At 39.6% G+C, this 24,905-nt stretch overlaps 1 protein-coding gene across 3 annotated transcripts in view; it reads right to left on the bottom strand.

Annotated features, from left to right (window-relative positions):
- Positions 1-1,235: 1,235 nt before the first annotated feature.
- The window catches only part of ttbk1a (tau tubulin kinase 1a), a 52,585-nt gene continuing 28,915 nt past the window's right edge, over positions 1,236-24,905 (bottom strand). For all 3 annotated transcript variants that reach the window (XM_085409105.1, XM_085409103.1, XM_085409104.1), the window contains 2 exons: positions 2,669-4,077; positions 1,236-2,563 (listed from right to left, as the gene is read on the bottom strand). In XM_085409105.1, the coding sequence (XP_085265231.1) occupies positions 2,152-2,563; positions 2,669-4,077 (1,821 nt within the window). In that variant the 3' untranslated portion in view covers positions 1,236-2,151. The remainder of the gene's footprint in view (positions 2,564-2,668; positions 4,078-24,905) is intronic.

Raw genomic sequence — 24,905 nt, 5'->3', positions numbered from 1 at the left:
CGTGCCATCAGTTAACCCATCCCATCAGTCAGCAAGCCGACCCCTGGGCTACAGTGTTCCTCTTGTGAAAGCAAATATATTTGGCACAACAAAGTATTCAGACCATTATTATGCTTGTGGCAACTGCTGGACAGGACAAAACAAAAAAAAAGATTCCCTGACTAATACTGTCAGGGCCTACAGCTTCGCCTTGGTGTAGTCACTTGGTCAGTTGTCTCCTCACTTGGTCAGCCATCACAGTGAAGGGGAAACTTGAGAGGAAGGTGGGGGGTTCTGGGTACCCAAGCTCTGTGTGGAGGAGGGTTGAGGAGGTGTTAATATTGGCACTGTGTGAGGAGAGGCAACATGGGGGTCCACTACTGAACCTGTTGAAAAACAGCCGCTTGTCTGCGACTGTAAACTGATGGGAGATCAACATGCACGGCCAGCAACCACTGGTCTGCTTTCACTGCTCTGAGATTAGTCATTAGCCGCGACTGGTTGTGGAGAGCTAAGGAAGACAGGAAAAAAGACATGCTGTGGAAGAGATAACAAAGGAGTTTCCCCTTGCTAACCACCTTGGGCAACATATGTGATGTAGAGGAAATGTGTGGAAAAGTATAGTTTTAGTATATCAGCAAGGAAAACTTTAACGATGATGGAGACTCTAACCATTTCCAGTCTAATAAAAGATGCATGTTGAGCAGGTGCAGGTTGAGCAGCACTTTTAGATTTGCATCTTATAGAATATCTGAATGTAATACACTTAACTGTTTTGCCAAAATAATATCAGTTGAATTAAATGGCTTGACCATGATAAGTTTTCATTCATATTTGAATTCTCCCTTCAGGTATTAACAGTTAACTATGTCACATGATGATCAAGCCATTTAATGCAGCTGATATTTTTCTTACTAATCTTTTAATACACTTTTTTTCAGAGGTCCTCACAGGAAGCATCAATATGCTTTAGTATGATGCTACTCAATTAAACAGTATTTCAAATGAGCTCAACCTTAAACTCTGCAAAAATAACATTAATCCGCTTAACACAGATGGGGAACATTTTTCTGCAGATGAACTACTTTTACTTTTGATAATTTATGCAAAAATCATCTCTGTTTGCCTTTCTGTTAAAGTCATTGCACGCCACTGTGATGGATATATGTCAGTTCTGAATGTTAGTTACAGATACCAGGGAGAAAAGAATGACAAGACCCTCTGCCACATGATCAAAACTTTACTTCACGCCTCAGTCCCAGAGATTCCATATACACAGTCCAGACTTGTATTGCCAACAGAATTAAAGCAGGTATAACATCTTCTCATGCTTAACCCTGTTTTTCTCATGCATAAAAACCAGGCATAATGCCAACAAATTGGAACCAAAGATTAAAGACTTCATTTACATTTTGCTTGCCAAGATAAAAATAAAGATGTCTTTATGGGAAATGATTCGATTATGTACAATTCAAAGCATAAACAAACTAAAACACCAATATATAATAGAATGATTAAAGCATGGCCATTATCACACCATAAGGAGTAGGCAAGCATTTGAGCGATATATGTTCACGTTCAGCTCTTCACTTTATCCGCAGTCATAATGAATATAGATTAGGAGTCTCACATTATCACAGTAAGGGTATTCAAACAAGTCCAATTTAATCTTTTTTTTTCTTTAGCCAATAGGCAAAGGGTACAGATTTTTGTACATGTTGTGTTTCCTCTACAGATTCAATGTTTCTCTGATATACTTTACCATGCAATGTGAACCAAATAGGATATTGTCAGTTCAAGAGTAATATACCCATGGAAAGCCAGGAGTAGTGTATTAGGTGTATCAGGTGAAAGTGTCTGAAACTGGACTTGTTGGAATAAGGATTCTCAGCTTCAGACAGCAGTTTCATTAGGGACTAACCAGGGAGCAGCAGACGTATCCATAGCACCATGGCAGTAATGCTCTTGTATGACAATAAGATAAATGGAAGCCCAGGTAGTCAGTTCAATAAGCTGTCCTTGGAAAAAAAAATGTATGTATGTATATAGTAAATGAACTGAAAGAAGTCAATGTGGCATCACAGTCTAATATGGAATAAGGTGAAAACCTTTGAGGCATAGCTGGTCCAAAGACTGATTATTCACAAATACTTGGAGATAAGCGTCTTTGTATTATCTAGCAAGGGCCACCTTCTCTCTAGAATTTGCTTTCCCCTTAGCTGTACTAGCTGTTTTTGGCCTGGTCCTAGCGGGCATGGTGGTAGAAGAGGACTGAGTGGTGGCTTCTTGCGAGGCGCTGCGTCGCATGATGGTTGTAGTCCTGGGTGGCAGCATGGGGACAGTTGGGGCTCGTACCGAGAGGGGCTGCCTAGATGAACATACTCTCTGAGGGGAGGGACTGTCAGTCCTACAGTGGGATGAGCTAAGGCTGCGTCTGGTTCCAAACAAGACTCGTAGGGGCATTCGAGGGCTGCCAGATGGAGCAGGGACAGTTGAGGGACGGGGACATGTTAAGGAGGACCCAGGAGAAATAGGCCTAAATTTTGGGGGGGTAACTAGAGTGCTTAGTCCAATTTTCTGATTCCTGTGAAGAGAACATAAAAATGTGAAAAATTATTTTACTTTAAAAATATGTATCAAACTGCTTAAATTGTTGTGGGTACACTATAAGAAAGAAACTAAATCATACCCATTATTTAAGCGAGGAGTAGGAGCAGCACTACCAAGCCCGCCTGAAGACCGCTTTATGGGGGTAACTGGCCTGGGGATCTTGCTCCTGCACTCTTTGAAGCCTTGCTCTTCAGTTGTTTTAAGACGAGAGCTCCACCTGGACTCATCTGATGTATGCGTGTCTTCCTCTGAGCCTGCAGTGGACAGGGTTTCTGACGGTCTTCGACGCTCATCGTCCCCCGAAGACAGCGATGATGATGTACCAGAAAGCATTCTCCTCCTCATCCAGCGAGTGTGTTGCTTCTGGACTAGCAGGTGGGCCAAATCCAGCTGCCTGGCGCGATGCTGAAGCCGGACCCGAGCCGAGAGAGATAAGGACTGCTCTGAGCCTGAATCCTCCTCCATAGAAATGAGCACTGGAATTCGGCTTCGGATTCTGGGCTTGATGGCAGAGAGTACTTTTGATTCTGCTGTCTGAAGTTTGGCAGGGTCTTCACTTGGTGGTGGTTGTTTTGTAAGTTCCTGTGACCGATCTTTATGTATGTCAGTTGGTGACATTGCTTCTGGAACAGGCTCCAAAGACTGGGCCAGCTCAGTAGATGGACCATTCTCAGTTTTGGGGTATTTGTCTATTTGAGTTTGGTCTTCCACTGAGTCCTTTGGATACTCTTCTATCATTGGTGCTCCCTCCACCTTCTTATGGGTGTCAGCATCTATATCGGATTTATTCATGATGGGAAAGACTTCCCGGTCACCCTCCTTGGAAGACATAACATTGAGGTGTGATGTCTCGGCAATATGAATGAAAGTACGCTCAACTTTGGTGAAGGGGGGTGAACCAGGAGCAATGGGTGTGGAAGGCCTCAGGTCTGATCTGAGAGCTGGGGACAAACGGCCAGTCTCTGAAGGTTCAGGCTGTATTGCATCCCCAACTAGAAGGCGGTCATTACGGGATGTTAGAGCACATGGTGTAGCCAACTCACCATCCAGAACGTGATCGCCGCCAGAAGGAGACTTGCGAGTGTCTCCTGGGGAGAATAGAACAAGGGTTTTGGATGCATCCTCTAGGTCTGGGTCTGCATCAGCAGCGGAGGCATGCTCCTTCTGGCCCCTCTGGTCCTCAGCCATCAGTGTTGAAGGCGCAGCATCCTGGCTACGTTCAGTACTCTTCTGACTCACCTCACTGTTGGACTCACTCTTTGTAACGTCGTCATCCTTTGGCCCTGGGGTTTCTGGAACTTCTTCGTCTGGTGTGGCAAAACTCCGCCGCTGAGGCAAAGTACCAGTCAGCATGACAGTTAGAAAGTCAGCCCTCTTGGCCTGCAGCTGAGGAAGGATGTGAAAATGCTCTTTCTCGTCACTCTGGCCTTTTGTCCGATAGTCTGGAGAGGGAGGCGACAAACCACTCTGCTCTGAAGGCGATAACACCTAGAAGCAATGCAATAACATTTTGTATTACCGATGAGTCAACTCAAAGACTTCACCCAGCTCTGTACAGAAATATCATAAAAGGCCTTTACTAGTGAAACATTTTTAGCAGTTTTAACAATGCATGAGCACAATGTCGAGCACTCATTAGAAGCTTATTTAATATTAACATACGTAGCCTTTAAAACAATATCAGGGTGGAATGGGAGAACAGTCACAATAAGTGTCTCAGCCTATAAATGAGAAAAAAGAAAATCTGATGGCAAAAACTTCCGGTGTGATGACACTAAAAACTCGTTCATTGACGATTTTTCTAGAGTTAAATACACAAATGAGTGGGGAAGGAATTACAGGAGGACAGAGTCCGTCTCTAAAGTAGCGCGCATGAAGCCAGCCTCAAGCTGCGCAGACGAGGCTTTAACACGGGGACACCAGCAGCGGCGTTGGAGGAAGACGCTGCAGTATTTCGCCTGCTCAAGATACTACGATGGCAATGGGTGGCCCGCCCCCAGCAACAGAACCGACCCTCGACAGCGCAGAGAGTAAAAGAAAGGCAGAGGGAGTTTCAAAGACGTGAAGATAATTGATATAGATGATATAAGGCCATTCTTATATCACGTGTGACGTCACAGTCTCTTCAACTCATTAGAACAGAGGAGCGGCACCAGCAGCAGGAGTAAAGATGTTGGACAGTTAGGATGGAGGCAGTTTTACAGCTTGCCAAACAGGCAAAAATTAACCAGAAGCAATTCTAAAAAGATGAGTTTTCAGTTGTTTTTTTAAAAGCCACTACAGTCCACAGTTTTTAGGCTCAGAGGGAGACAGTTCCACAGTCTAGGGGCCACAGTGGCAAAAGCTCTGTCACCCTTAGTTCTCATCTTAGTGTGATGCATAGCAAGTAAGCCCTGATCAGATGATCTCGGTGACCTGCTAGGGACATAGGGCTATAGAAGATCAGGAATGTAAGCTGGTGCCAGTCCATGCAAAGCTCTAAAAGTCAAAACCAGGATCTTAAAATGGAAGCCAGTGTAAATGACATAGCAACAATGTCGCATGTGAATATTTAGAGGACTTGGTCAGAAGCCTAGCTGCAGCGTTTTGCACAACCTGCAGATGTTCCACATGTGCAGACACATAAACAGTGAGTTACAATAGTGTATATTGTAGATCAATACAATAGATGCATACAACTGGGTGGCTGTAGCTCAGGAGGTAGAGCAGGTCACCTACTGATCAGAAGGTCGGTGGTTCGATCCCTGGCTCCTCCAGTCTGCATGTCAAGTATCCTTGGGCAAGATACTAACCCCAACTTGCTCTCTGATGCATCGGAGTATGAATGTGTGAATGTTGTTAGAAAGCACTAAGTGTAGATAAAGTGCTTGTGAGAATTTGGGTGAATGAGGCATGTTGTATAGAGTGCTTTGAGTACTCTGTGAGAGTAGGAAAGCGCTATAATCAGTCCATTTACAAGCAATGTGTCATAAGCCAGTGGCTAGAATTAAAATAAATGGAAACTTGACAGACAGCTTTGAGCTCACCTGAGCAGGGGTTTCAACCTTAAATGGCACAGCTGGCTCTGACATTTCATTGGAGGGCCACTTTACTGTTCAAGTAGTACAAAAAACCGAATAAACAAACAAACTAGAAAACACCCAAAAATGTAGTGGGTTTTTTTTGGTTTGTTTTTTTCAATTTCAAATATTGTATAACAAAATAAAACTGCAAATGTGAACACAATTTTTTTTCTCACTCTTAACTAACTGAAGCATTTCATTGAACTACCAAATAAACAAATTACTATTCTCTTTCTGGCCAGACACAAGTGCACGCATTAGTTTTTGACTGCTAGTGAAAACTGTTTTCTTTACAAATAACTCTCTCAAATAACACAGCCAATCCCTCAACATGTTTCTACTCTCTGCTCATGTTACCTTCATATTAAATAAGTTTTTGCTTTTAAAATAACTTATTTTAACATTGCACTCAACAACGGACAAATCCTCCCTAACAAAAAACATAACTTCAAGGGCCAAATTGTGTAGTCCAAGTATGGGTTGGTGTTTGAGGACCCTGCTCCAGAGCAACACGTCAGGGGTGCTGTTTAAGCCCCTCCCTATTGACATTATTTATTGAGCCTCTGGCTCAATATATAACAAAGCGATGAGTTGAAAGGGGTTAGCAGTGGAAGAACAAAGTGTAGGTCTCTTCGTAGATGATGTAATAATATACCTCTAAAACCCAGATCATACATTCTTAAAGCTCTGGACTATTCTAGAAGAGTTTGGAGGAAAATGTAATATTTCTAAGACTCAAATATTGTGCATAAACTACAAACCCATTGAATTTATCAGACATAAATACAAACTTAAATGGGATTCAGAAAATTAAAAATATTAGGATTCTAACTAAACACAATATATGAGACCATTTATAGTAGGATTACGAAAGGATTTAACAAAATGGACACCCTTAGTTATGGATCTCAATTCAAGAATAGAGGTAATACCCAGATTGTTGTATTTATTCCTTTCACTACCAATTCATATCCCTGATGCTCAATTTGCCAAATGGAACAAACAAATGAGTAGATTTATTTAGAAGGGGTAAAAACCGAGGGTAAAACTGAAAACTCTCCAACTAGAAAAGGGAAGAGGAGGACTGACTATTCCAAGAGAGTATTATCAGATAGCCCAGCTGACATGCACTGGAAACATATTGAGCTCAATGATGGAGTGAGTTGCCCTCAGACAAAATGTACACACATTTCAGGGACCAAAATCCCATTGTTGCAACAACATTAAAGGTCTGGTGGGATCTGGTAATCAAATACAAAATCGAAGGAGATTGTAAAATGCTGATTTGGCCCTCACATTCTCCAGAATTCAGAACTGGTCAACTGGATAACACATTCACGAAATGGAGAGACGGTGAAATCACAGCAGTATGTACGTTAACAGACGGGAAAGTGTTTAAGTCCTTCAAAAAGAAGAGTTTGAGCTGGATAATTCTGACTTATTTAGGTATCTTCATTTGAGACACTGAGAGCAGAAACTCTGTCTCTCAAGAGGGCATTGAGCTAATAGAAATGGTTACTGTGGAAGAAGAAGTTACCGTCAAAGGTTGTGTCAAAAATGTAAAAATGCTTCCAAAAATGTAACAGAAATTATTCATTGTGGATAACACAAAAATGGGAATCAGAACTGAAGATTAACCTTTCAGGGGATAAGCTGCCTGTTACAACACACTTCTACTTGCTGTGGACAATGGAGAGAATCTGGCTGGAAAAATTTGACAAGATTTTTTTTAATCACACCTCACGTCACAAGTAAACAGTTGTGAATCCCACAGCAATGGTGGAGACTGCAGTCATATCAGTGCGAATCACTAACATTTTTTGGAAATGTGAAAAGGTTCAACTTTTCTGGGAATTGTCAAAATACCTGAGGATATCTTAAGTTATAAAATACCTAATGATCTACAGATTTTGTACTTAGGCCTACTACCCGCAGAAGTAATTCACGGTGAGGACCTTTACCTGTTCAAACTGATGCCTGTACAAACATTATTACAAGAAACTGGCTTTAAAGTGATCCTTTGCGATTGAAACAATGGCGAGACGTCATGGAGCAAATTTCCACAATGAAAAAAACAACTTATTGCTTAAGTAGTGCTGTCAGCGTTAATCTCGTTAAAATCTCATTAAAGTGACATTAACACCATAACACAGCAAATCTCTGTTAGCGAGTTGACACGGATCGCCCCGTGCGTCAATGCGTTATCGTGGTTAGCTCGTTAACACTGTGCAGCCCCACGTTAACTCGCTAACGGAGATTTGCCGCGTTAATGTGGTAATGGCGTTAACGTCATTTTAACGAGATTAACACTGACAGGTGATGTCTTTTTCAGGGAAGGCTTTACATATTACAGCAACACAATGTTAAGGTAAACAGTGCATCTATTACAACAGCTTTGTAGTAGAAGAGGCCAGCTGTTTAACTGACCTGCATGCAGTCCACGCCTTTCACCACCTAAAAACATTGGGATCATCACAAAACAAAAAAAAATACAAGGGGAAGCTAAAAGCTTGTAATGGGCTCTCCCTAAGAAGCAAAGACAGCATAAACTGGTACATTTTTCCCAAAACCCATTTTAATGTCATTTTGGTTGAACACAAGCTTTTCAAGATTGTCTAGATTACATAAATTGATATAAAAGGCACAAAAATGCATTGCAGAGTTCATCCTTAGATAGCACACAGTTTGATATTCAGGTGATTTTTCAAGTGTTTCCCTCGTTCAATCTTTAACATACAGCTTGGACATACATACTGAACCCCAGTTATTATCATGCTTATTAGAGGTTAAATGAAAATTGATTTCTCTTAATTGCTTTCTACATTTCTATATATATCTGTACAGGGTTATTTTTTGGATTTACAAAAGTTTAAAATACATGCTTTACCTGTAAATTATACAAGCAATGCTGTACAATCATATAGTGATAGAAAAAAATGCTTACATATATTGTACATGTGAAAGACACTCACGGATCATCACACTGAACAAATATTGTGAGCATTCAGTCATCTTTTCCTTATCTACAATCTGCTGAGACTACAAAACTGATGAAGGAGCATTCAGGTACAATTTAATATTCTTTTTTTTGCTCTGTTGCTGCTATAGTCAAATTAAAGATGGGTGCCTTGAAGCATAGTTCAGAGCAAAAACTAGAAGCAAAGGGTTACGTTTAAGCCTAGGAAAAGTTTCTGTCTCCTACAACAACAAAAATGTCCTAATTCAAATGCTGACTTAAATTAATTAGTTAATTAATTTTAGTAGCAATAGTTTATAGTATTCTATTGCATACTTTTTTCCCTCTGATCACTAGGTGGGAAAAAGCATATTCCACCAACCAGTTGGTGAATGTTTGCTGGCTATTACCAGCTGAAATTGGTCACAAAGAGCACCAATTTCTGCACCAAAAAACTCAGATTGCTGCAGTTACCCATAGTTTGCATGGAATATGCAGATTTGTCTTCAAACTCTTGCTAGCTAGCTACCAAGCAGTAGAACAGTTGCAGTGAAATTGGAAAAAGTGCAAAGCAAACGAAAAACTTAAACTGTTCAACTTCAAAGGAAAAGTTGTGGTTAAAAGTCCCAACTTTTAATTCAAAGCCAAACAGTTACTGTTTCGTGTTTGGTTGGAATTTCACAGTTTCACTAGCACTGAGCAAGCAGTTAACAAAATCCTCCCTTCCTTGCCAACTACGGCCAACTGCAACAGTCTGCTAGTGTTCAAGGCAATTGCACGATTGATTATCTTCAACTGGCAACAGCAAGCAATCTCCTGCAGCTACACACCAGCGTCACTTAGAATATAGATTTTTTCTAAACTATTAAGGTAGTTAGGAGACACATGCACGAACTTGTCTTGCAGTATCCCCGTGCTTCTAGCTTTTGTACCAAGCTAGGCTAATTGTATCAACAAATCTATGAAAGTGGCATAGTGCTGAAATATACCAACTGGACACCAGTATATACCTCTCTCTATGTATATTCACATTTTTTTTGTTAGTCCTTAAAGAATATCAGGAAGACATTAAATATGCAAACGTATGTATGTATATCTGGAAGGACATATCTCTTTATTTATTTTATAATTTTTTGTGAATCATGCCATATTTTCTATGGTAGACCTTAACAGTTTTAATATGTTTTACTCAATCAACTAATTGCTTTACAACTGCTGTAATTTTATGTAATGAAACAGTTATTCTTCCAGTTAATTATAACTTTAAAAATGTGGAGTTTTCAAAATAAAAAACTATAAACCTCATAATATACATATATGGTTAATCGCAGGTTGTTCCTCCACTAACTGGAGAACACCTAAAATATATTTTCACATAATCACTCAAAAACACTCAAATCAAAAAGACTTGATCCGTGAGTATCTCGTGTAGATGTGAATTATTTACAGAACAATCCCAGACTTCTTTTAGTCAGAGCTGTATACATAATTACTGTACAGTGCTGTTTTTTACAGTTGGCAATGCATGTTGTTCAGATAGCAGATCTCATGCAATGAATGGACACAGTTGGCAAACAGTTTTGGTACAAGATGACACCTGTTGCAGATCACTCTTTTAGACTTGAGGTGTTTTTAGTAGAATAAGCACACTGACATATTTCTACTCCCTGTTTGTAACCAAATGTAGCATTACCTTAATGGTGATACAGGATTGTACTAGTGACAATCCTGTGTGGTAGTTGAATCATTTTGCTTGCATGCAAAATAAAGTTCAAAGTTAGCAGCTAGTCCCGTTCATACATTCTCAAAGTGTTTATGTTGTAATGCTATGGTAATATAAAATATACAGGGTGTCCTGAACTCAGTGTGAAGCAGCATGAAAACAAACTCAGTCTTACCATCAGGCTGGATCTGAATAACTGTCGGCACAGAGATAATGCCTCAAATAGAAGCTAAATAAAAGCGCAAGTGGTGCGTATTTAGTTAATGTAGCCCTTTGTAGCCCTGACATTGCCCGAGCATGTCTTTCATTGCACAACATGGCCATCTTATCTAATGTTCTGTATATTTAAGACTAAAGAGAAAATTGTTCTTTAACAGCAGCATACAACAGACTATATTATATGAGCCATGACATGAATAAAGTGGAGGGTTTCAGAAGGAAAGACATATATACTGTATGTCTTTCCTCCTGAAACCCTCCATGTTTTTTCACATTGGCTCATGTGGTTGGTCAGTTAGCTTCTTAGGGTACCCCAAATAGGGTTTAAAATTCTTAGGACCCTAAACCGTTTTAATTTAGAACTCAAAAACCTTCTTGGATGAGAGGTGAAATATCTTCATGAAACTTTAAGACTTCCACTTGCTTTCTTTCCAAGCTCTTTAGACTACCATGACCCAGATGACTGAAAACCTACACAGACACATTGAGAAGACCAATATTTCTTCCGGTAAAAGCCAGCAGATATCTGGATAACTGATATTTGTGATGGTTAAAAAGCAAATAAAAAGTTACATTATTGTCAGATAAAAGCTGATGATAGTAACCATCACAGACTTATTGCTTGCAGACCTGGCTGAAACTGAATGCTACTCAAACTATAAACAGAAAACAAATAAAAATATTTTTGAAATATTCTATTTCAAAGATCTTTTCCACTGCTCACAAATTCTTTTGTTTATAGAGATAAGAGTTTTTCCAACAAGTTCTCCAAAATGAAAAACCATTTACTTTGTTCGTATTCTCTCTTTTTATCTCTGGTTATCTTTCCAGCGTTGAACCATTTCAATTTCCCAACAAAAAGCACCTCTTCGTCAATCATACCTGGCACTGACACCCTGGCACTGACCTTATAATGTAACTGAAATGTTACGTTTCATCATGTTTGTTTAGAAGATAAAGTGGACCTTTGCATTTTTAAAAAGAAAAATCCCTTATTCTGCTCTACTGGATCTATTATGTGATATTAGGTGCAAAGACAGAGATCTCTGATTCCGTTCCTGGGATCTGAACCACTCACCCAGTTTAGGGGTAAATGCCCTAAGCACTCCACATTTCCTCTTGCTCCTCTCTTAGCCACTGATATTTCTCACTTTGACTTGGTAAAGTTACATTTATCACTATGACCTTCTTCCTCTGTGTGTCCACTACTATGTCCGGATGGTTAGCCATAAGCAGTTTGGCCGTCTGTATCTGGAAGTCCCACAGGATCTTAGACTGGTCATTATACCCCTAGTTACGATATTCCACGTATGCCCTGCCTGCTAGCATTTTCCACCCTGCTGCAATGTGCCTGATTGCCTCAGGGGCATCCCTACACAGCCTGCACCTGAGATCTTGCCTAGTGTTGTAGACCTCAGCCTCTATCGATCTTAGAGCTTGTTCCTGCACTGCCATGATTAGTGCCTATGCTCAGTCCAGCTTTGTCCAGCCATTGGATTTCTCAGTTGTGACCATCTTCCTGATGTACTCCTTGGTCTCCTTTCTTCTGCTTATTGTACAGTCTTGGCGTGCTGGACTTCTGGTGAAACCCTCAATGTATGGTTATGGCTTATTATCCCAGCAGGGTATTTTACAACTGGCAGAGTGGTGGTATTGATTGCTTGGATCTTGTTCTTCTCATTCAGCTTCTCTTAATCTCTGCAGGTATTTGGTGCCTGCAGCTTTCCTGGGGCCTCTTCGTGGTTCCTATTTGCAGGTGGGATTGCAAGGTACTTGCACCTATCCTCAATGTCTGCAATGCTGCCTGCCGTGTGAATGTTAGACAGAAAGCACTTAGAAATAGCAAGGAAAAAATTGCTTGTGTGAATGGGTGAATGAGGCAAGTTGTGTAAAGCGCATTGAGTGCACAGATAGAGTAGAAAAGCGCTATATAAGAACCAGTCCATTCACCATATACTCTTTCTCTCTTTGCTACCATTCGACTATGACATTCTGATGTTGGCGTGGATCAGCGAATCAAGGTCTAATTCACTCCTGGCATGTGGCTTGATGCCATCCATGTACAGGATTTGGCTGACATTGCTTGATTCTTTAGTAGGTATGCGAAGCCAGTCTTGTTAATGGTCTGGCTGATTTCATACCTATGCAGAATAACAGTGGGACAGAGCACCTCCTTGGTAAATACCACACTTAATAGTGGCTTGTGTAATTGGATTGAAGTTGTCCTCTAGTGTTGTTTGCCACATCCCCATTGAATTCCTGATAAAGGCTCTTAGGGTCCTGTTGACCTTATACATTTCTCGGCTTCCAGGATCCATGTGTCAGGTATTGTCATAGGCGGTGCACAGGTTGGTCAGTCTGGTCTTAAGTGACTTGAGTGGCTGCTCTATCAAGCAGAAGCTGGTGTTCTGCACCAGTGGTGTTTCTTCCAATTTCTTTCTGGGCCTCGCTCATATACTGAGCCATGTGTCTGTCCATCTTAGCTGCTATGATACCTGACAAGAGTTTCCGTAAGGCAGGTTATTGGTCGGTAGTTGGACGTACTTGGGCATCAGGACTGTCTGGCTAGCCATTCTGGGTATGTCTCATCCATAAACAGCAACTTAATTTGTGTTGCCAGGCGCTCGTGGCATGCAATTAGCTTCTTCAGCCAGTAAGTGTCAGGGCCGAGTACTGTCCAGCTCTTTGTGCCTGAGACTCTTTCTTGGATATCTGCCACTGTGATAGTTACTGGAAATTGTTCAAGGTTGCTGTGGCCTGCTCTTAGAACCACTAACGACTAAGGATTGTTATTATTTGTTGCATTCGTCTCCCATCTGATCTTCCTGTTTTGCTGTGTCTCCAGACTTGGTGGGGCTGCTCCCATATTGTTCCCCTGTCGCTAAGAGTATACCTTGGATGGTTCAGTAGAGAACATCCAGTTTATTCTCAGGGTTCTATCTCTCTGGTATACCCCTTCAGGCAGTTTGCCAAGTAACCTGTTGGTGTGCAAGTGTTGGTGTGATATCTATCTATGTGTCTATTTACATTAGTACTTCCAACAGAAACCCAACATACAATACATAAAATGTCGTTTTGAATATATTTTAAACTAACAATAAATATAACAGGATTGACTGCATCCTCTGGAAGACCTGGATTTAACTCAAACTCAAACAAGTTTACAAATTTAAATGTAGAATTTAAAACATTTAAGAATTTGAATGAATCTGTTTGAATGAATTCAAAAGGATCATGATGTTAGGAAAAATAGATGTTAAAATATTTCAGTAATGGGCTCACTGACTGGCACTGTTGTGAATGCCCAAAACTCATTCAAAGCACACAAATGCAAATAGCAAAGGACACACGGCAAACGGGCTCCTGACCACAAAACCTTTGAGAACCTTTTCTCATTCCATGGAAATCTGCTACCTCAGTGAATGTGCTTAAATTATAATAAACAGAAAAAGAAAAATGCTAAAAGAAAATCACAGATATGTTGTGTAAAACAAGATTCTGTACAACTAACGTGCACGATTCTTTTGATGGAATAATACATCCAAGCACATTCTGTTTAGCTCAATTTGTCAGCATTTGTGTGCTTGAATGGATCCCGATCACCTAAAAATATGTATCAAAGGAGAGTCAAACAAGAGCTCCAGCAAACACTTCACAAACTGACATGTACTTTTAAATGTTCCAAATGTAAGTTCACTTCTTTTACAGTCTTCTGATACTAATGAGAATTCATTAGAAAAAAGTGCAAAAGTTAAATTTAAAAATGTCATAAAACAGGCTTTAACTTTGTTAGGTCCTATCTGGCAGCCTTCTTCAGCCCTATACATTTTCCAGTTAAGAGGTGGCCCTTAATCTCAAAGAAAACAGTTCAGAAAATTATTTCTTTCAAATAAACTTTTTAGCGTATTAAAACTATAAATAAGACTATAAACTATAAATAATAAATCCATTCAAGAAAAAACAACCTTTTTTTGGTCTTTTTCATGATTTTTGCTTGTTTTGAAAAGGAATCTTTTTATTTTCTTAGGTAGAATATTGTCTTTATTGTAAATTTGTTTACTATGTAGTGGTAGTTGTTAATTTGTAATATAAATTAATGTAAATAAAAAGTGATTTTATACATTTGTAAATTTGTTATTGGTGTTAATTCATTTATGACATGCCAGTGTGTGTTGGTTTCTTTTACTAATTAGTTTCAATTTATTTAGTAACTATTATTTTTTGTGAAATATTTGTCTTTTAGGGACACCGTACTTCTTGGTGTCAGGTGTAGGTGTAATTAGAGGTTAATGCTGAATTCCCTTTCACACCTCGAGAAAGACTTTTATCACATACCCCTCTCTCTTCACACACAGAGTTTAATGAAGCAGAAGCAGAGTGAGATGTTTATATCACTGGTTGAGTAATGGCGAAGATTTGTGAAGTCTTGGTGCAAAACCTTGGTGGGATAACCTGCACTTGTTGATAATCACACTTTCGTTTTAGCAGAAAAGAATTGAAATAAATAAATGCACAGATATTGTAAAGCTTAACAGTCTGTTTGCAGCCCCACTCTGTTTCACGCTCCTCTTCTTCATAGAAGCAAGAAGGATGTATTCAGTTTCACATTATTCACATGAGTCTGCCAGATCTGTGGCATGTGCAACATCAGGTTTGTAGAAGCTTGTTAGAGTTTATTGCATGGAAAATATTCCCCATCTTGAGCATTTTTCTTCTTTTCTTCTGTTCCTCTTCTTACAATTGATAGAGCTACGTGACTGTGAATGTGTGTGTGATACTAAGTGTTTACCAGCTTAGCAGTGCTGCTGTCTGCCAGTAATATGGCTTGTTTTGTTTCATGACCATGCCTGGCTCTTAGTGTGCTGTTTTTATCACGTCTGATTTATCTATGTGTACATTCATTAGAATATTTGTATATGCAGAGCTGGCCAGAAATATCTAATGAACCAAATACAAAGGCAAAGCTGTGTTTTATTTTGGTATTAATAAGTATACTCCTTGTTTTGACACAAGTCAAATGTCTTCCCAGCTCACCAGTGATGCTTCGTAATTTAAGGGCCTTTTGAAGCATTCTACACATTTTATTTAGGGCCAATGAAATTTAAAGATTTATGGATAAATACTAATAAAATAATTAGTATTTTAATAGTTGGTGCTCTTAATCAGAGCAAATGCACCAGAGATGATCTTGACTGTGGAACACAAATGGTGGAAGAAAAGGAAGTGAGAGGCCAAACTGCACCGGGCCCCAAGTTGGTGTGACCAACCCTGCATACAGTATGTGTGTATTGTGTATGTGCCTACTTAACACATGTGTTAATTTAATGTGTTTGAGTCCATCTCTCAGCTGTTGTTCTTGTTCATGAGCTTAGCTAACACGTGCTGCAGCTGTGCCCTCGACATATTCAGAACAGAGTGTCTGCTCCGTGGGCTGCCAGGGGTCGGCAGAGTGCCAGCATGCCGCCGGCGGGTTGAAGTTGCAGTGGCGTTGACGTGTGCTGGGCTGCTCTCAGCTGAGCGGCTCCTCTGGATAAAGTTCCCTCCTCCATGAGGATACTGCTCTGTCTCAAGGGTGGAGGAAGAAAAGACATAGGAGGCCAGCCTCCTCAGTTGGTTGGGCCGTGGTTGGTGCCTGTCCTCCTCCAACTGCAAACAGATCAACCAGAAAGAGGGAAGTGAGGTTAAAAAAGTTTAAATTAATTATTTATTTTAAAAAAACAACAAGCAAACAATAAATTTCAGATTTTCTTACAGCTACAACCCAACATTGGTTTGACTTCCTGCCCTTTTCTCCTACCCCTCCATGACGTTAGACAGGTTAGACAGGAGAAAGCTGATTGATGCTCACTTCTGTCAAAAGCCCTCAGCTTAAATGTTGTGAGAAAAGGTGCTTGGGGAGAGAAGCTGGTGGAGTGCTGGTGTAAACCTGGCACTCTAAAGTTACAGTTATCAGAAACTATTTAGAAGCTATTAGAAACTTAACTGGACATTTACACCAATTGACTAGCTTTTTGGATCAGACTAGCATCCTGGATTAGACTGGGAAAATTACGATGAAGACACTTTCCCCGACAAAGCACTTAAAAGGACACAAAGGCACCAGCACAAGCGCTGCACATACTGTATCTCACTAGTCTGGTCAGTTTGAGCTTTTGTTTTCTGAATGAAAAATTACCATTGGAGGTACAAAAAGAAACAGGGAACACAAAAAAGAGATGAGTCATCAAGCACACAAAACACAAACACACAATGGAGGGAAAAAGGGAGGAAATATGTTTGAACAGAAGAAAAAGGAAGAGGAAGAACAGAAATTCAGTGAGAGAACAGAGGTAAAGGACTATTCCTAAACTGTGCTTACCCCGAAACATCACTTTATTTCTTCTTGTGTTGTCCCAATGGCACCCTCGCTCTTTTCTTTGTCTCCTCAGATGAGTCAAACTTGACATACTGTGTACTTTTAAAGCGATAGGTTGGGGGCAAAGGCGTCAGTAGTTATGTGGGAGCGGGAAAAAGAATTGACGCAGAAAAGACAATGGCAGTCCTCGATGGTTGGCAGCAGACAAGCTTGCTCTGAGTCTAGAGATGACAATCGTCGCGAAAACAAAGGAAAGTCAAAGAAGAGCTCACTAAAAAGCGCTAAAATTAATTTGTGCATACGAATTTTCCACTGACACGGGCTTAAAAGGTATCCTGTTTCACTGCAGATAAAGTGAAATTTCAGTGATGATGTTGCACGTCCAGCCTGTAAACAGCAGCCACCAAGTATGGAGGACCAAACCTGACCTATTTGTAAATAAATAATGGACAACTCAAATGGTCACAAAATTGTAATTCAACTAAAAAAATCAAACGTAGATTTAAATTAATAGAAAATCACATCCATGAAGAAAATCCTGCTAAGGAAAATGAAAATGATGTGAAAATACAAAGTGAGCTTAATGTGAAATTCAGTGATTCCACATTAGTTTTCCACATAACCGGCTCTTCATACGCAGAATTCAGTTCAGTTTTATCTCTAAGGAGAACCAAGCAATTGTTGTGCTCACCTCCCCACCGCCCAACCCCATCCCCCCACCTCTTCCTCTAGTTCTATAGTGCCATTTCCATAGAAATTATTCTTGAGAAATTCCCAAGCACACAAAAACAAACACACACACACAACTAAGAATCCTGTGTCATGAAAAGTTCTTGGTTTTCAGAGAATGAACCCATTAGATGATACCATGACATTTCTTCTAGCCCCATTCTCAAGACAAATGTACTAAAACGTATTTAATCTATTTATTTATTAAAATGAAGTTTCATTTCTTTTTGGTCCCTAGTTTGGTCCTCCATAACAAAGTGCTGTTTGTTTTTATGTTTTTATTTGTTTACTTTGACTTGGTCAAAACTTAGCATATATAAACTTAGCATAAAAAATAAGGAAATTTTTGTTTGCTCAAGTATTGCTTTATTGTAACAGCGCTTCCTGGCAATGAATATTATTCTGTTAGATAGCATTGGTTAAGCAGCAGAGTTTAGTATTTGGGTTGCACCCATAGAAAACTAGCCAAATCCCCTCTGCCAATGCCAAACAGCTTATTCTGTTATTGAGTCCTGTTTGGTGCTGTTTTATTGTATTGGGTGATTAAGGCTACGTCCACACGTACACGGGTATTTTTGAAAACTGAGATTTTCCGTTTTCGTTTTAAAAAATAATCCCGTCCACACGTAAACGCAGAAATGAAGGAAAACGCTGCTAGGAACATGCCAAAGCAACAGGTGGCGATATATTCCTAACCGTGTAGAAATGTTGGCCAATCAGAAGTCTAGAAGCCTCGGTGGGAAATAGTAAACAAGGATGGGGCATAGAAGCAGAACCGAGTCATATGTGTGGAGGTACAGTAACTGTGTGTGTATATGTAAGCATTTAAACACTGCAGAGAGTAGAATTAACAGTAACAGTATTGTAGAAATTCATTTCACCGAAACAATAACGTGGCGCACAGGTTGACGTCAAAAAAGGCGCACACCTTTGACGCTGCGTTTTCTCAGTTTTTCTCGTCCACACGTAAATGCAAAAACGGAGTTTTCAAAAATATCCACCCTGGCCGGAGTTTTTAAAAATCTCCGTTTTCAGTGACCACGCCGTTTACGTGTGGACGAATTCATTTAACAAACAGGGGCCTCAGCAGCATGTGGAAGAACCATACATAGCCACAACAGCATGGCACCACCTCTTCCTCATGCCGGTCACCAGCTTGGTTGTGGGATGGTATCCAATTCTTCAACCATCATTTGTTGCAAGTAAGCCAGTGTGGTTGTGTTGGTCATTCTGGCACAAACAGCACACCTAAGCATCAAGGTCAGCACTGCAGGTAGGCCATTCAATCCTCTCCACTCCCAAATTCAAGAAGAAGTCTCTGATAAACCCTGCACTGTAGGGACGAGGTGGACTGTGGAGACATGGGTTTGCTACTGGAATCTCATCTCAATAACACCCACCCACACCATCACATTGCCTCAAGCAAAAACTGTTACCCTATGGGTACAGTCATGGCAGGCCTCCTGGTTGACCTATGGGACTGAAGATTGGCTGTGTGCAGTTTGTTCCGGTATAGAACATATAGAAGACAGCCTACAGTTTGTAAGTGCTGACGGGGTAAGAAAACCGTATTCTTGTGGTATCATCTTCTTGGGACACATATTTTGCAGCCTGTCTCTGACGTCCCTTGATATATGAAACTTGCTCTTTCACTTGGAGATGCCAATAAGCCTCACTCCAAAAAGTGGTTGGTTTTGTGGAACACCAGCTTGAAGTTGCCTTATGACATGTGACCTGATCCAAGTAAATCAAACATGGCATGGTAGAGACAGCTGACAGCTTCACAGAGACAGCTGGTAGAAACCAATGACCGCTGCGGACCACTAGGTCCATGCTCACAGACACTGCTAATCAGGCACCAGATTCTTAGTTACTGGGGTACCAGAACCTCAAAACAAGAGTCAATAGCAGAATAAGCTCTTTGGAAGAGACAATTTAGCAAGTTTTTCATGGGTGTAGCCAACATACTTAGCTCTGCTAAGCCCGAATTTCATTTTCCTCACGCACTTGGCACCATTTAAAGGGGAAATAAACAGGTAGAGGATTGATTACCAAGAAGCAGTATGATAAAGAAATACTAGAACAAACTCACATTTCCTTACTTTTTGTGCCAAGTTTATAATCATAATGTCGTTGGGATCTTAGGTTTCCATACACTCGTCATGTGCACGAATGTCATGGCAATTTTCTGCTTTTAAAAACATGAAATTCTTAGTAAGAAAAATGAAGAAAATTTAGACTTTTCATTCAAATTTCAAATTTCATGCTGGGTTAAGCAAATAGGACAAGCTGTACCACTAAAATAAAAATATCAGTACCATTTGTATAAGAAGGTATTTTGATATTAAAAGGGTATTTGAGAAGGTATTGTATAGGCTAATCTAATTATAATTGAGAAAATAGTCTTATAATCAAATCAATCTGAGGCTAAACAGTAACACATGACAGCCAGTCCTGTTTGGGTATCACCAGGAAATGTCGCACAAAAAGATATCAAAGAGATTCAATCGTGTGTCATAGTCAGGGGTTAAAGTGGGTTGTGTTTTCTGTTTTATAAGTTGTTTTTTTTTGGGGGGGGGGCACTCAAACGACTACAGGTGTCCATAAGTTGTGGTTGCTGTACTTTAGCATCTAGCTAGCACTACAAAAGAACATAAAGGGGAACAACATTTTTTAAGTGGCAGGTAATTTCAAATATGGCGCGTCTATCAGCTCAACAAAGATTAGCAAACACACAAATTGTTTGTGTGCAGTTTGATGCACAACATGTTGCTAGCTAAAGGTCCAGCTGGAGGCCGCATTTGTAGGCCGATTATATCACAGCCAGGCGACGAAGGCTGATCCCAATTCGAAGGCTGCTCCAAATGCAGCCGACAAATGCGTCCTTCATTTCCCCAGATATGAAGGATGGGTGTATCCTTCATGTCCCAAACTATCCCAGAATTTATAGCGCTACTAAGTTTTAATATTACTCTTTCTAGGTCCCAAAATCAACTTTTAAGATATTTTCAGGCAAGAATGTAGCTGTGTAAACTTCAAATATCTGCTCGATTTATCAAGACATCACATATTTGCAAAAGTGCTCTGACGTTTTCGGAGATGCCTGTTACCCACCAGCTCGATAACTGACTGGGAGGTCAAGACTCACTAGAGCCAGCAAGAACACTGGACTCCTGGCACATTGTTTTCAGACCCCTGCGGTCTTTCGCTACTCAGGTTAAACATGATATATAAGTCACTTAGACAACTTAAAAATGTTATTGTAAGGCTTTTTTATTTGTTTCTGAGGAAATTGGTTTGACTGAGATTTAAGTTTTCACACAGCTGAATAAACGTCAAACAGAAAACTGCTTAAACAGAAGTGTGAGATGGCTGAGAATTTACTCCAACGTCCTGTTATACTTTAGATAACAAGGAGAAGATGGCTGAGTTTATTAAACTTCACCGAGACAGCTGGTGATGCAAATCTGAAGGCTAAACCATCCCATTTCACAGCCTCGCACTTCCAGCCTTATTGGTCTTCGAAGGACCCGGGCCTGCGTAGACGGCAAGGGCCAGGTCCTTCAAAGGATGCGGCTTAGGAATTGGGAAACAGCTATTGGGTCTGTACATACCCAATAGCTGTTTATGTTTTTTCATGTTTTTTCATATTGGACAACAATCTGCAAATTTAATTAAAATTTAATAAATTATCATCTTGTCTTTATTTTTAGTTAGCACAAACCTTAAACACTTCAAGCTGTAAGATAATGATAGTTATATAAGAGCAGATGCTGCTGGTGCAATAACCTGTACGTTTTACGTCCAATGGATGATCTGATTAGTCGACTAATCGCAAAAATAATCGGTGACTAGTCGACTATCAAAATAATCGTTTGTGGCAGCCCTAACTATTAGTGCAGAGAATGTAAGTTAGCCAGGACCACTCGTGAAACATCTTCTTACATCTGGTTGAATTCAAGTGTATAAATCTGCAAAGAGCAGTTCAGCAGATCACAGTCTCTTCATTAAGAAAATCTATTGGAGCTCTCAACAGAAATTATTGTGAGCTGTGCTTCTTTTCCCCACACTGAACCATCAAAACTGATTTTAGGGTTCCCCCACCCACTGAATCCCACTGTAACCCCTGACTGTACTCATTTCCTGAGTACAAAGAAAGAAAATAGAGCTTGTCTTTTTCTCTGCTCATGTTCTACATAAATAATTCAACCTGACTAAATTATTTGAATTCAAATTCAGACTGAAATAAAGTCTTTATTCCCTGATATAATTTTATTATTACATTAATACATTAATATAGCACAAGGTTCAGTTAGCTTTGCACAGTTGTCCTTCAAAGAGCTACTTTTTACTTCCTTACTTGGAGTACATTTCAGAGCCTGTACTTTTTCACTTTTACTTGAGTAAAGAATTTGAATCACTACTTCAAGAATCTGTACTTCTACTTAAGTACAGAATGTCTGTACTTTTGCCACCTCTGCAGGACACTCACACGACAAAGAAAGGCCTACATTGCCCATCAACAAAACAGTGAAGCAACGGGTTGCAATCAGCTATCAGCACACGCGGCTACAATTAGTGGCTTCTTAGCTAACTATTTTGGACTCAATCTATGAGACATTACAGTGAGCAGAGTGCAACATAAAAATGATCAGACTTTTGAAAAACTTCTCTAACATGACAAAATATATTTTGATTGTGCTTTACATTTGGAAAAGCCTTTTTTTGTTTCACAATTTTTTCTTTTTTTCCCTACACCAAACACGCAAAAATGAAATAATAATATTCAACATACTCAACCATTGCAACAACATTCATCTACATTACAGCTTTCATTCACAAATCTATTGCATTTCACCATGAAGAAAGCACAAGAAAGATGTGTTTTCTTTTTATCACCCTATAACCAGACAAGAACACCATTATTGGTTGCTTCTGCAAAACACACTTTTCAAACGTTATGTCACAAAGCCAGAATTCAGAGATTAGGAAAAGAGCTTGATCATGAAAAATAAACAATCAATTGAAATAATGATAGGGTTACGCAACTAAACATAAAGATTAGGCTATCATAACAGTAAATGCCACCCACACAACACTACAACAACCTTCACACCTTTACTTCCTCCAGTGGGGAATTTTGTCACTGGATGTACAGCTTCAGCTGAAAATGTATTCAATGAGATCAATCTCTGGAAAATCGGCCATTTTTATTCTGGAGTAAATTTCCATCTGTCTACATTCCCCAATCACAATATCACCAGACGTGAGTGTGTGTTTGTGTGAAAAGACATCAATCTGTCTCAAGGACTAGAAAGAGACAAGTCTCACAGCTACACAGTTAAATCTGTGTTTCACGAGTCATAGGCAGTTGTAAAAAACAAACCATCAGTAATATTCTGGGTCAGAATGAAGCTGATTGTGGCAACAGTAATTAGATATCTGAAACAAACTGCAGTTTGTTTAACCATAGTTACTTTACCGTAGTTTACCAATGAACAACAATGCAAAAATGCAAAGAATGACAGACTCCCAATGGAAGTCAGTCTCATAGATTGCGCACAAAATATGGACAAATCTACTGTGACTTTACACAACTCTGCATTTTGAATTTTTGATGTTAGAATTTCAGCTGCTGTCACAAGTGGCCATGTTTGGATAAGATGGTAAATTTTTCAGTTAGCAGCTAATGCTAACAAGGTTGATTTGCCTAGTACAGGTGCACCTCACAGGCAGATACTAATTATTAAAAGACTAAATAAATACTAGAACTTCACTCAACAAACCTGAGAAAACAACACTCAAAGAAAGGTGGTGGTTTTGAGACTATAATATGATTATTAAACAGAATTTAGCCTACAGAAAAAAAGAGAGAGTATTTCAAATCTTGGCATTCGGTGGGAAGAAATGAACTAAGGCACTTGGTATAGACATCCCCTGTCTGTAAAGCATTTTAAAACGTAGCTGTCTTAATTTGACTCACTCTGTAGCTAAATCCTATCAAAATTACTATTGTTTTGATTTCCCAGGTCTGGTGATTTTTTGATTTTTTCTGTACCAAGCAATGTATTTTCAGCATTGCTTACAAGTATTTAATTTTAAAAATTGGCTAATTAAAATTTGCTAAAAAAAAAACAATTAGCTATCTAGCCTAAAGACAAGCTGTGAGCAAGCTATCGGAGTTCAGCTTTACTTTAAGGTCAGCATTTAACCTGCCAGAGGATCTTTTGGATGCTGGTAATTGAACAGAACAACTACTGTACATGTGACTGGTGCTCAAGACAGAGCTGCCTCGAATCTGAAAACAAACTCAGGTGTCTGGTGTCTGTTCCCCTCTTATCACCGTGGTCTTTTTAGGACAAGTCCAGCATGACCCGAAATATTTTGCTCATTATCCAAAAAGTACGTGGACTGTCTGATTCTCTGCAATCTATAGACAGATTCCTGCATTATTGTTCTATTGCACTTGAAGTCTGTAGCAGTCCCATGATTACGATATGAAGGATATAGAGAAGAAGAAGGAAAGCACATATTCCTCGTCTTGATTACTTGTTGTTTGATTAGGCATTTCTTAATTTAACTAGTCTGTTTGTGTGTTAACTTTAGATCATATTTTAGTAAGGCGAACACTGATTGAATTAACTAATTGTGATAAAAAAATATATATACTCATCAGTATAAGAATAAAGGTTTTGAGATAAGTTTGAAGAAGGTGGATGGATTGATGGATGGATGGACAGATGGACATAGAGATGGATGGGACAGCTGGATGTTCCAAAAATGGTCTGCCTCAACATGCTCTTTCATGTCTACAAACAGAAAATATTAGTGTCCAATTTCTAAATTCAAGTTTCTTGCTTAATTTATCCAGCAGTTTGTGTTTCTCAGCACCACCACAGTCTGACTTAGTGGCCATTGAATGCCTAAGGGCACCTTTACACTTGTAACAAGTGTTTCCATTCCAACACGTGTTTTTTTCCTGCACAACCAACTTATAAATTGGCACCACTTTAAAGACTCTTAAAGTAAATTGTAAATCATCATCACTGATAAAGAGGGAAGAATATAAATTTGCAAAACCTCTGATCATGCTGGATTTGTCTTTTAAGTTGTATGTTGGCAGGCAGATAAATGAGCCGGAGCGTGCACTATGCCTCGATATGTCAGTGTCTGAGCAGTCAGAATCACATACTGACATCAAAGAATAAACCTCTTTTGCAGTCGTCAAGCCCGCTCATTTGTCCGCAAACATGCCATCAAAGAACTAAACTT

This window comes from Rhamphochromis longiceps, linkage group LG6 (assembly GCF_057381845.1).
Source record: "Rhamphochromis longiceps isolate RC_006_pf linkage group LG6, R_longiceps_female_GT1.1, whole genome shotgun sequence".
In the NCBI taxonomy this organism is placed as follows: Eukaryota; Metazoa; Chordata; class Actinopteri; order Cichliformes; family Cichlidae; genus Rhamphochromis; species Rhamphochromis longiceps.
Note: the sequence above shows the minus strand (reverse complement) of the source record. Positions and strands in the feature narration are given on the sequence as shown.